We start from the raw sequence: 14,156 nt of genomic DNA on the forward strand, positions 1-14,156 counted from the left end.
TCAAGCAAATTAAAGATTGGATCCCCCACCTATCACCAGGTCACCCTAGACCTAGAATTCGTCCAAGTCTGGCCTAGTATAAATTTTTTCAAAGTTACTATCCGAAATTTTCTGACTCAAATCCTTCCTCATAGACCTATCCATAACAACGAGGACAGATCGTTACAGAAGGGATGTATCAGAGAGGGAGATAGGGATGTATCGTCGAGAGTAGTAATGTATCAAAGAGAGAATTTTTTAAATTTATTAAATGATAGGAAAATTTAGAGATGATGATAAAATAATATGTTTATTTAAGTAATTTTTCCTATTTTTATCGACGGCCAAGTGTGTTTAAGTCCTTCTAGCCAACTCATACATATTCAGATTTTATGTTAGTGGGCTTAATAAAGTATTAATAAACCACTAGTCCTTGTCACAATAACTACAGATCTAAATTATTAATATTACTTTTCACTTTTTTTAATATAAAGGAAAATTTCTAGTTCACTATTTATCCTAGAAGTACTATTTTTTTATTCATGTGGTTTATTAACAAAAAACTGTTATTTCCTCTTTTCCACCATGTACCGTTTCTTCTTAAAATCACCGGTAAATTACCAAATGAAGATAATATATTTTTTTGGGTTAATTGGAAATTATATCTTAATTGTGATGCAGAATTACGGATTTATGGTTTATTTTTTTTAGATGTGCCTGGCACATTAATATTAAAATTCAAAATATATCTATCAAAAATAATTCATGGAATATCTGTCTAGCATTATTTGCATACAACATATTGAATTCCACTTGCTGCCACTTCTTGTTGTTTTTTAAAAATTTCTTTCTAAAGCTGTTCCCTCCTTTGCCTTTTCTTTTTTTATTTTATTTTTAAAAAAAACAGAACAGAGTCAAAACACGTAAATTGATGATATTTTTTGTGATAATATAATTAATTATCTTTTACTGGTTATGTGTTCATATGGAGCATGCTCCACATCACCTAGATTTGGGGCGTGACACCAATCTCTATTACATAGAAGCAGATCTATATTTTGAATTTTATGCGGGTTCTAAATTATAAGACAATGACCTCAAATGCTAGTAATTGTGTTTTATACTTAATTTTTATATACATTTTGTGTATTTGTTAATACAAATATAATATATAGACAAAGACTATCGAGTTTTGTCGAATCTGCATGCCGAACTCTATGTTCGTCCCTGTAATGACCCTGAATAACTGTTTTACCCCTCACTATAGTTGCCCCGAGTCATTTCTGATTAGTATAAAGTGTTGATTTTGAGAAAAATTCTATGAAAAAGTTGAGTTTTAGAAATTTTGAGTTTTCATAAGCTTTAAGTGTTCAAATATGGTATTTGGGACCAACCGGAGTTACGAGTATCGGAACGGAGTTCCGTCGATTCCGACAGCTCCGAAATGTGGAAATTGGTTTAGGAGAGATACAAAATCAAAATTGGAGTTGTAACCGAGATTTGAGGTCTTGAGTTGGAAATTTGAGGAATTTTAGGTCAAGGTTTGACTTTCTCAATTTTTGGAGTTCCGATGCTCGGGATGGAATTTTGAAGACTCTGTTGGATTCGAGGGATGGTTTTTCATCTATGAGTGGCAAGGTTGAATTTTTAGAGGTCCCAAGCTCGTTTTGATATTTTGGGAGGCTTAAGTTAGTTTAGTTGCGACTTTTCGAGTTTTAGGTCAAGAAGACCTCGAATTCAAATTTTTATGGTTCCATTGAGCCCGGAACGTCGAAATTAGTAGGGTAGCATATAAAGTTTGCGTGCTCCGAATTTTGAACGAATCCCGAGGGTCATTTCAGAGACTTTTGAGACTTAGTGAAATTTTGAGGTTGGTGATATCTGGTACCTTCGCTTTAGCGAAGGGAGTGCCTTTTTAGCGAACTCCGCTTTAGTGAACAGAGTCACTTAAGCGGGGTTCCCTTAAGCGAACTACTAGACATGAAAGAGAACGTCCGCAAAAGCGAACCCTGTGTCGCTTAAGCGACATTTGAAGGGGTTTAGACGGGGAAAACATCCATTTCCTCCATTGTTAGACCTTGTAAGCTCAGGAGAAAGGGATTTCAAGAGGATTTTTGCGGGGAATCTTGTGTGTAAGTGTTTTTAACTTATATTTTCCATTACCCATTGATTATATGTTGATTTTGTCTTCTAATTCACGATTTCAAACCTTGATTTTGGTTTTTTCTCAAGAACAATGAAATTTTAATGTTTTGATGATTGTGAGCTCATTCTAGGTCCAAATTCAATTCCGTTTTCATAATAGATTCTGAATACTTCAAAGATCGTTTTATGTAAATTTTTTTGAGTTTTCTATTTGTTTTCAAAATCGGGGTTTTCGGATCAAATTCGGTCTGGTTTTTCAAAAATGTTGATTTGGGTATCGTTAGACTCATGTTCTTATTGGAATTGAATATTTAAATATAATATCTTGATTTGGAACGTCGGCGTAAGGAAAAGGCTCAGATTCCGAAGTAGTTCAGGGTTAAATTCGAGGCAAGTGAATTCCTAAATCTTTGCTTAAGCTTGTAGGATCATGTATTCGTGTCTTATATGTTGGGAGGTAATGGAAAGTGATTTTGGAGATTATTGGATATTCAATTGAATTTGATAATGAGGAAAAGGGGTAATAAATGGCAAATGAGATGATATAATATGTTGTGTTCGAAGTTAATTGATCCTTGGTTTATCGTGAACACTTATATATATTGGTGTGGTTTGAGTTGTGACTTATTGATTATACCATTCCATCATTGTGTTTTACATGGACATTGCCTAATTGCATTGGTTCTGATATTTTGAGCTAAAATTTGATTTGAGAATCATGCCGAAGGGAAATGGTTCCGGTGATTGATATGTGTGCCGAAGGAAAATATTTTCGGTGGATACATGGTCCATGTGTGATCCCCGTGGGTTTTGGCCTGGTAGTCAGCGTATATGTTTCATTAGGACAGACATGCATCACTATACGTAACATAGCGTTATACTTCATTTGCATCATACATGTTTTGCCATTGAATACTGTTTTATCCCTGACTTTTCCTATTCTATACTGTTGACTGTTCTGATTTGACTGAGACTTGAGTTGTACTGTTACTGAGAGATATGTACTTATGTTGTCAGAATGTTAGACTGAGCTGATTTCTATGCAGGTTGTAGTCTGAGGGATTGGTTGGTATGACATGAGTACGTGTATTTTATTAGTTTAGCTTAGTCTTAGTTGTTCGCTTGCTGGGTATCGTGTCGGTGGTACTCACCCTTGTTATCTACACTTGTGTAGGTTCCGAGCCCGTACAATGACCTAGTTTTCCTTCTTTCCATCCGAGACTTTAAGAGGTGATTTGAGAGGTAGCTGTTGATGCTGGCGATCTTTCTTATTTCTCTTTACTTTTACTTTGTTCTATTCGAGAGACAGAGTTTTGAGACTTGTATTTATTTCAGTATCTCTATATTTGGAGGCTTGTACATGTGACAACTAGTCCGTGGAGAATTTTGTAGTTGATTAAGTCACTATTGTCTTCTAATTATCCATTTGAACTGTTTCCGCTTTTATTTCCGCATTTATTGGGTTTAGGTAAACTTGTCCGGTGGAAATGAATGAGTGTCATCACACCCGATTTCGGATCGTGAAAGTCTCTGTCTTTACAATGTTAGCACAAGTATAAAAATCTTCATTAGTGTACGTGTAATTAATCTGATTGTATACCACAACTGGTAAACATTGGGAGGATCCCAAATTGCAGGGGTAATAGGTCTTATATGTAAATGGTCTTGTATTCATGCCTCAAAATTTCCTTTCCAAGCTACATGAAATGGATTTTTTGAAAGTCCACAGAAAAATTATTGCTACCAAAGTGAAAAGTAAAAATATTTTAATATAGACATTTGTCAATAATATAATCACGACTCTGAAAGTCATGTGCCATAATAATTACCAAACTAAATAGGACGAGTAATGTGTTTTGAGCTAAGTCTTGGCTAAACATATTATGTTTTGACATATTTTCTCATAAGAGAAATATAATAGCTTGACACTTACCATGTGACATGAATAAACTTTTTTATGCTGCCAAAAATTGGTGATAGAATAAACCTAACATTTATGCAGACACTGCCTCCCACGACCAGAAAGAAAGACACAGAATCTTGACATACCATGATTTTATTTATGTTTATAAAATATAAAAAAGAAAAAGAAAAAGTGATCCACCAAAGATGATCCCATTAATTAATTGGGATAACTCTATCATTTGGTATAGAATTTAATTGGCAACTTCTACATGGGTGCAACTTAGTTAGTGGCAAGCTATAAATGAGTTATTTGTTTTGATACTTGATAAGAATAATAAAAATAATATTTTAGGTTTGGTTGGTAAATTTAATGATAGAAAGCCTATCTATTTGGGTGGAAGAGCATTTGTTGGATTAAATATTATCTATTGTTAAGTGTTATAACCTAAATGCTGAAGAATAATTGACTCATTATTTGTTCAAATGAATGTTCATGACTTCAAAGTGTTCTTTAACTGCACGTATTTTACATCTATAACTAATTTAGTGCAATAACAAAAATTTCATTGAAAGGAATGAAGAAAAATGGATTTGTTTCAATATTAAAAAAATCAGGTTTTGAGGGGTGTGCATCGGTTGGGTCGGTTTGATTTTATGTATTATTGATTCAATTTATCGATTTTCGGTTTTGAAATATGTTAAACCAATAAGATATTTTTTATCGACTTTCGTCCTTAACGGTTCGATTTTGAGTTTAACCAATAAGAAAATGCTCATAAAATAATTATATGACTTCTCCATCAATTTGACACGATAAGACAATAATATAACTTTACGGAATGCTCATAAAATAGAAACTATAGTGACTAACATGAAAAGAACTCTGCAAGTGCAAAGACAGTACCAATAATGTATTCATATTAATATTTAATATTTGTTTAGGGGTAAAATAACAAATTACTATTGTGTTAATGGGTTATCAGTTTATACAATAACTTGATAATTTTTTTTTATAAACCATTAAAAACCCATTAATCCTTAACCCATAGCAATAACATTTTTTCAGTTCGATTTATTGGTTGATTTGATTTTTGTACACCCCTAAAATTTAGTTGGTAAGTTTAGTGGTAGGAACTATCTAGTTTGGGTGGAAGAGCACTTATTGAATTAAACATTATCTGATTATGTTGCTATGTGTTACAACCTAAATGTTAAAAAATATTTGACTTCTTATTTGTTCAAATAAATGTTCATTTCAAAGTATTCTCGAACCGCATGTATACACCCGTAAGTAATTTAGTTATAAGAGTCTATCTAATTTGGGTGGAAAAACACTTGTTAAATTTAATATTATTTGATTGCTAAGTGTTACAATTTTAATGCTAAATAATAATTGACTCTTTATTTGTTGGATGGATATTCACTTCAAAATGTTCTTAAATTGCATATATAATCAGTAAGTAATTTAGTGCAGCAACAAAAAATTACCTGTAAAGCAATCATTCAATTGTACCATTAGAGTCGGTGAGTGACCATAAGAAAGTGAGATCATCATCATTAGTGATCAAACAAATCATCCAACAAATCGATCCACCTAACACACATCAAAGTTGAAAAATGAAAAAACCTAGTCAGAAATAAAATATACCTCCAAGTTGTAATTTTTACTAAAAAAAATAAATTAAAACAGAATATATATATATATATATATATATATATATAATTAATTTTTATTGTTTCTAGAACAAGTACTAGAATAGTTGATTTACACAAATATTCACTTTTAAGCTATTATTTAGATAATAACGACTTATTTGTAAAAGTCGTGAAGGAAAATTATTAGCTACTCTGATTTCAAGTTTGTTCGTATTTAGCTCAATCTTAAAAATAAGAAAAGTTTTTAGTAGCTTAATTGATTAACTGTCTGAAGTTTTACTTTATTAGTGAGGATCCGATTCGATTCTTCACATTGTTATTCCCTCCTTTATTTCCTCTTCCTTTATCTCATTTATTTTAAAAATAAATTATAACAGAGGAATTTTAGTAGCATAGTTGGTTGACTATCTAAATTTTCATCTTGTTGGTGAAAGTTCGATTAAATTCTTGTTAGGTACATGAACAATTAGTAGGTATGAGAGGATTAATGTCGAGACACTATTGACGAAATAATAACTTCTATACAAAATACTGATATGGATCGAAAAAATTTCCCTACCCCCATTTATTCTTAAAACCCTTAGTACTATCATATAACGGAGGAGTCTTAGTAGTCTAACTGATTGATTATTTAAAATTTTACCTTATTGATCAGGGTTCGATTCCTCACCTTATTACGTACATCAATTAGTAGGTATGAGAGGATTAATATTAGAACACTATTAATGCAAAGATAATAACTTTTATACGAAATGCTAATATGGATGGAAAATGTTTTTCCCTATTAAAGGGACCATTGGTTTCCTCATTTTTCCCAAACACATTACACATACATTTCCAAATGGCTCTTTCTTTAGCACTTCCGGCCGTGTCAATATTTCTTATCTTCATTGCTTACAATTTCTACCGCCGGTTGAAAGCCAAGCTACCGCCGGGTCCACGACCGTGGCCTATCATCGGAAACCTCTACGATATAAAGCCGATAAGGTTCCGATGCTTCGCAGAGTGGTCGGAAATATATGGTCCTATTTTCTCATTCTACCTTGGTTCACAACTAAATGTTGTGATAAATAATGCAACACTTGCTAAGGAAGTATTGAAAGATAATGACCAAAATTTGGCTGATAGGTTTAGGACTAAACCATTGGCAAATGTGAGTAGAAATGGGAGTGATTTGATTTGGGCTGATTATGGACATCATTATGTGAAAGTGAGAAAACTATGCAATCTTGAACTTTTTACTACTAAGAGAATTGAAGCTCTTAGATCAATAAGAGAAGATGAAGTCACTTCCATGATCCATGACATCTTTAGAGACTCTAAAAAGCAAGGTATGCTTTAAAATTTTTTCCCTTTATATCACTACTATTAAAAAAATCAGGAATTAACCACACATAAATTAGCGGTTGTTGAATCTCTTTTATAGTTTAGTATATTTACTCGGAGCAGAGAAAGAGTGCCATAGACGGATTCACGAAAATTCAATAACTTAATAGAGTCAGAAATTTATATAACAATCATCCATGATAACAACATTTTTCTATGATTGCCAAGTTCCAATAACTTAATAGAGTCAAACTTCTATATGTCAGTCATCCTAATTGATAAAAACATTCCATTATAACTTTCAACTTTTTCTTGGGATTATTTTTTCATGTTATGTCATAATATATGTTTTTTGCACTACTAAAAACAAGAGTTTTTCCCACGTCCCGAATCAATGGAAAGTTTGTGTATATGTAACATGATTTTCTCACACATTTTCTGTCGAACCAACTTATTAGAAAAATGCTTGGTGAAAAATAGATTGTCATTGAAATAGTGGGAAGTTTCTAATTTGTTCATATGAAAATATTACTATTTTTTCTTTTTTTTTACCGATTCAATCAAAATATCTATGAGAATAACCACTAAACATTTTTCAGCGAGAAAATAGTGATTTTTTAATAATGTTATAATAATATTCCACTATAGTAATCAAAACATATCCAGACAAATGGCATCATTATAGAAATATTTGGTTATATTTATTCTTCCTTTTTATTTTTCCATTTTTTGTCCATACTTGTGCATGATTTTCTTAGGAGAGTTGTTGGACGAATTCAGAAACTTCTTCACTTTTAGTTGATACATCATGCATGCACATTTTTATTAAGATTACTTCATTATAATATTAATAATGATAATAAAACAACAGTGATTCGAGAGTTTTAACATATAGATAGATTTTTCTGTCAAGAGTATAATCTTTTATAAGGACTACTAGGGAAAGATAATGTTCTTATCTTTTCAACCATACTGAATAAGAATTTCGAAAAATGTGTACCATTTGATGGCATGTAGGTCTAGAATCATCACATTTTGAAATAGAAATTCACCTTTTACAGCCACATAATTAAGTATTCTACCGACAAGTGTAGTTTCATAAATAGGATATGAAAATGATAAAATATACATAAATTTTATTTTTATCTTTATGGATAAATTGTTATCGATATACCATCAACTCCAAAGAAGGGCAATTTTAGAATTGAAAGGATGAATATAACAAAATAATAAGTAATAGATAGTAGTGAAATTGAAAAAAAAAATATTATGTGAATACTAATTAATTCCACGAGTACTAAATAAGAAAAAAGATGAAAAGTGGAAACCGACTCCCAGTCACTTCCCAATAAAAGTACAAATTTACATTGACTTAGATAATTAAGTTTTTCAAATTTCAAAAAAATACAATGACATGCAATTTTCTACATTTCACAATCAATGGCTTAAAGTTCTCTTGTCTTGTTAAGGAAAAAGGAAAGAAAAGAAAATGACAACTAACCAATCCACAATCTACACACATTTGAATAAATTAATTAAAGTTACTGAAGCCCCTACGACCATAGTCTTGTAATGACAACCCAATGTATGATCGATGTTTGGGTCAAATACATGCATGCTATAAATTTATATCTTATTGTAGATAAATTTTTTTATATTTAAGTGAAAAAAATAAATATGTTATGTGAGTCGAGTCAGCTTGATATTGACCCAATAAACATAACTCGTAAATAACCCAACACTGATTAGACACAATCTAATCCACTGAACTAGGTCTAGGGGCTGGGTCGAGGGCTAAATTGTCGAGGACTCGGAGCCCGGTAGACCGGCCCCACTATAACCAAAGAAGGTAGAAGAGACCTCATTACCCATCAAATATCAAACTGTTAGAGAAAGAAGAAAAAGCCAATAACTTGTTAGGAGTCGATTTTGACTTGCCCCACTCCTTTAGTTAAAAAATTAAAGTTGGAGAAAAAGAAGGGTAAAATCACTAGTATTATATTTGAGAAAGTTATAACTCATTTGCGCCACCCATGTGTTTGTATTTAAAAAAAACTTAGTTGTACAACTAAATTGCATCATTTTACAACAGTAAAAATCTACCAATAATGTCATTCCATCGTCAATTAGATATTCTCAATATTTTAACTTTAAAATATTTTTTTAATTTTATTCAAACATTATAAAAGTGTTTTAAAACTATTTTAACTTAAAAATATCTAAAATATTTTTTACCCTAATTTTTTATATACTTTTTTAAATATTTTAATTTATCAATTATTATGATTATCAGTTTTTTATATATATTTTTCAAATATATAAATTCTATTTTAAAAAACTTAAAATATTCATATCCTAAATTTCTTAATTTATGATCAAAATTAATTTTGACTTTTAAAATCCCAATGATGTGACATGAGGATAGTTTACTCTGCATAAGTTAAAACAAATTCATAAAAAGGGTTAATTCAGAATTTAATATGGATTATTAGAAAATATCATGCAGTGGATGAGATTGTGCATTTATTAATTAGAGGTCTCGTGTTCGAGCATTAAGTATAGAAAAATTATTGGAAGGAAGCGCTTTCTCTTGACTGAGGCTATGCACTACACGAATCTAAAATAATCGAATTCTAATGCAGGTACCGAACACCAGAGAGAATTAAAAAAATAAATAGAATTGAATAGGGATAGTGGTGCGCACCTAATATCAACGAAACCGATGGAAAAAAAAGAAGCAAAAAATAGACCCCACGGCGGAAAGATTCTTTTAGCGACAAATTGAGGTGCAGTGGCTAACCCAAATAATTTGCTTTTGTTTGGTAAAATAAAGTGACACCTAGGGGTGTGTCATTCTTGAAAAATAAGTGAAGTTTTTTTCTTGTGTTTGATGTGTTAGTATGAAATATTGTTCTAAAAATATTTTTATCTAATCTAGATTAATACAGTGAGAATTTATAGTGGGTAGATCCAATGTTACGATATTGGTTTCACCTGATAATATTTTCGATGCAAAGCAAATGTATGTGTAAAAGATTCACTAAAGTTGTCACAATAGTAAATATGAATTCATAACTTTAAAAATTAAATTAATTCAATGCTAAAAATTTTAAAATTGAATTCATAAAATTTAAATTCTAAATTTACATTTGGGGTAAAGTGAAGGGGTGTGGGGATGAGGGTGAAGTTTGTTGGAGGGCAGGGTATTTTTTAAATCAATCAACTAGGAGAAAGTTAAATCCTCCATACCAAACATATCCTAATGAGTTATCTTTTTTAATTAACTTTATAAATGGATATACAACATTTATTAAAGTATACATATATAGATTTCACTGTCACATTGGATCTGAAAACTTTGTACATAATGGAACACATAATCCAAAACCCAAAGGAAGGGTGGAGGTTTGTTTGACTTTTGTTTTTCCTGGAAAAGAATACAGCTCAATTTATATATATTGATATGATAAAAAAAAAAAAAAAAAAAGAGTTTCATAATTTTGCTTGCTTTAGTTTTTACATGTATCACAAATCAATTAAATACATTACTAACAATGTTTTACTTATGTACCTTGTTTTTCAATTATAAATCTACACTAATTAACACTACAATTTTTTTTAGCTGGCTTTTAAATGGTTAGCTTTGATATTTTTGGTACATCGAAAAATATTAAATAATTTTTTTTTTCCTAAGCTACATTGCTCAAGTCGAAATACCATTACCTTGAGCACATTTTTTCTGACTAGTAAATCTTTCTCATATCGATGATCTTTATTTGCCAAAAAATCTACACATTAGATTGATTTTCCTTCCTCCAGATATGTTTAACAACAACCTTATTGGCCTAAAAGCAAACATTTACAATGTTCAATAATAACTCTTTAGAGGATGATGTTGTATGTCCTCTTCTTTTTTTTTTTATATAAGCTTGATAACAAGTAGGCGGTTTGTTTACACTTTCAATCTTTCATATCCCATTTCTTTTGCCTATGTATTGTCCATAAGAGAGTGGCACATTATATCCTCTTCTTCAATAAACTTCACATCAAGTACACAGTCTGTTTCCATTTTCAATCGTCTCTCATTTGATACTCAACAAACTATGACTAATTAATATAAGTTGATGATCTTACTTTATATGCAGGCAATGTAGGTAAAAGCTTGATAATAAGGAGCTACTTAGGATTAGTAGCATTCAACAACATAACAAGGCTAACATTTGGTAAGAGGTTTATGGATTCACAGGGTAAGGTTGATGATCAAGGTAAAGAACTCAAAGAGATAGTCTCCAATGGGATGAAGATTGGAGGAAAACTTAATCTAGGTGACTTTGTTCCATGGCTAAGTTGTTTTTTCAAGGATGATAATGAAGCTCTCAAGGCTCAAGATAGTCATGTGGATAGGTTTACTAGGGTTATTATGGAAGAACACACTCTTGCAAGGAAGAAAACTGGTGAAACCAAACAACACTTTGTTGATGCTTTGCTTACACTACAAAAAGAATATGAGCTGAGTGATGACACCGTTATTGGCCTTCTTTGGGTAAGTATATTACGGAACCCTATATTACTGTCCCTCCATTCCAATGCGACTCTTTTTTTAGTCAGTTACAAAAAAAATACATAACATTTTTTCATGTTTAATACTTTTTTATATTTCAAGTTATATTATGTGACACATTTGGTATTTCAAAAGACAAATTTTTATTCGGATGTGAAATTAAGTTTTTTGCCATAAAATTTACATATATATAAACTACATAAAAAAGTACTATTAATCAAATAAGTGATAATTCAAAATATTTAAATGACATGAAAAATCACAATCAAAGAAAAAACTTGTTTGATTACAAGAAATTTGAATGGTGTCATGTAAATTAGAATGGAGAAAATATTATTATCGATTGAGTTAGCTTAATTAAATTTCCCTACAAGCAGAATTCCAACTCATATTTTTTTTCTTCAATTTTAGGTTAGTAAAGAAGAATATATAGTAAATTAAAGAAAGTAAAAAAATTGGAGGAGTTATTAGGTATTATAAGTGGAAAACAGCACAATCTTTTTTTCGATTTCCGTGATCATTAACTAACATGTCTTCCACCGGAAGAAAAAGTGTTTCAACTAAATCATTATTTCATATGTTATGAGTCAATTATTGAAGAAAAAATAATTGCAAAATCTACATTAACTAAAAAAAATAAAATCTATCCCTATATAAATTTGATTACAAATCCTATTTAAAATGCGAATTAAATAAACTAAGAAAAATACGAAATCATTAATATTTTGATATTCTATAACTTTAAATTATTTTCATTAATATTATTGCAGGATATGATAACAGCAGGAATGGATACAGTAGCTATAACAGTTGAATGGGCTATGGCAGAACTAGTAAAAAATACAAGGGTTCAACAAAAGGCCCAAGAAGAATTGGATCGGATTATCGGGTCAAACCGTGTCATAACTGAATCAGATTTGTCCAAGCTCTCCTACCTACAAAATGTAGTTAAGGAATCACTAAGATTACACCCTCCAACTCCACTAATGCTACCTCACATGGCTAGTGCAAATGTCAGAATTGGTGGTTACAACATTCCTAAAGGTACAATTGTACATGTTAATGTTTGGGCACTTGGACGTGACCCAAAAGTATGGAAGGAACCTTTGCAATTTAGACCTGAAAGATTCATTGAAGAGGATATTGACATGAAAGGTCATGATTTTCGACTTTTACCATTTGGTGCTGGTAGACGTAGTTGTCCTGGTACTAATCTTGCTATCAATATGGTTACCTCTATGTTAGCTCACTTGTTACACCATTTTAAATGGTCACCACCACCTGAGCGCGAGGACATCGACATGTTGGAGAGTCCTGGAACTGTCACTTACATGAGAACGCCTCTAGAAGCTGTTCCTACTCCTAGATTGCCTGCAAACTTGTATGAACGTGGTCCTATTGTTATATAACATCTTCTCATGATGTTACACTCATCCTTTTTTTTACGTTTTTTGATGTTGTTTGACATATCTTGGACTTAACTAATTTATTGTTATTTGAACTATGATAAAATTGTAATCTATATATTTATGGGGAATGAATGTAATCGTCGTTCCAAAAGTACAAATGTGAAATATAATTTCAATGTTGTCATATTTTTAAACGTCTTCCTTTTTATACTATGGTTAAATTATGGCGAGTTATCACTACTAAAAAACACTAGAATTAGCTAAGAACTTCGTCTCTGGTCTGTCTTTATTTTGCTCGTAGCTAACGGAGATTTATTACTAATTCATCGCTAAATAGAATTAGCGACGGTTTTTGATTTTGTCCGTCACTAAATTCAAGTTTTTTTTAAGTGTATGATTTTGATGATAAACAAATATGATAGTTTGGTTGATTGTTACAAGCTTAAGGACCTGGTCCTTCTAGTTATTTCTTATATAGTGTCTTAATCTTAGCGAGTGTAGAATTAAATTTCATGCGAGATATTTTGTAGTTTCATGATAATTGACCTAATAGCAGCCTAAATAATACCATAGAAAAACTCGTTAGACCCTTGTTGTTAATGATGAGTCCAAGTTGGTGAGAAAGTAGTCATAATTGATGTTAGATTTATGGAAAGTGTATCACACGTCTCAATTTATGTGATTTAGTTTAACCTGACAAGGAGTTTAAGAAAGAAAGACTTTTGAAATTTGTAGTATAAAATAAGTCATAGATGTTTGTGTGAATTTAAATCATTTCATTAAGGGATAAAATGAACATTTTAAAGTTAAATTATTATTAAATATAGAAATGTGTCATTGTATTTGAGACTGACAAAAAATGAAGACGAGTCATATAAATTGGGACTCAAGGAGTTCTCCTTTTTTTTCCTTGTTTTTCTTACAATGCTACTAATGATGTGTCTTTGTATTGGTTGAGATTGTCCTCTTTCAAGGTCACACACCTACATTAAGAGAACACAAAGCAATAAGCAATTCTTCTGAGCAAGATAGAGATCAAACTGACGAACCAAGTTCAAGCAATTGAAGTTGCGTTTAGTTTTTTAGTACTGTGTCTAGATTTTATAGTAGGTGTTTTGAGTTATAAACTTATTTGTTTATTCAAAGAAACATTATTGTGAAGTTTTTTTTTTCCT

At 31.0% G+C, this 14,156-nt stretch overlaps 1 protein-coding gene across 1 annotated transcript; it reads left to right on the forward strand.

The window, feature by feature from the left end:
• Nucleotides 1-6,457: 6,457 nt before the first annotated feature.
• Nucleotides 6,458-13,084, forward strand: LOC129887625 (cytochrome P450 98A2-like). Its single transcript, XM_055962792.1, has 3 exons — nt 6,458-7,016; nt 11,157-11,554; nt 12,343-13,084. The coding sequence occupies exons 1-3, from the start codon at nt 6,527-6,529 to the stop codon at nt 12,979-12,981; spliced, it is 1,527 nt and encodes a 508-aa protein (XP_055818767.1). The 5' UTR covers nt 6,458-6,526; the 3' UTR covers nt 12,982-13,084.
• Nucleotides 13,085-14,156: the final 1,072 nt, after the last annotated feature.

The sequence above is a fragment of the Solanum dulcamara genome, chromosome 4 (assembly GCF_947179165.1).
Source record: "Solanum dulcamara chromosome 4, daSolDulc1.2, whole genome shotgun sequence".
NCBI classification, from domain to species: domain Eukaryota; kingdom Viridiplantae; phylum Streptophyta; class Magnoliopsida; order Solanales; family Solanaceae; genus Solanum; species Solanum dulcamara.

Bases quoted from the DNA above. Each gene is read 5' to 3' on its own strand.
- LOC129887625 (XM_055962792.1), top strand. From the start codon at position 6,527: ATGGCTCTTTCTTTAGCACTTCCGGCCGTGTCAATATTTCTTATCTTC. The intron at 7,017-11,156 runs GTATGCTTTAAA...CTTTATATGCAG, and splicing joins TAGAGACTCTAAAAAGCAAG to GCAATGTAGGTAAAAGCTTG. The intron at 11,555-12,342 runs GTAAGTATATTA...ATATTATTGCAG, and splicing joins CCGTTATTGGCCTTCTTTGG to GATATGATAACAGCAGGAAT.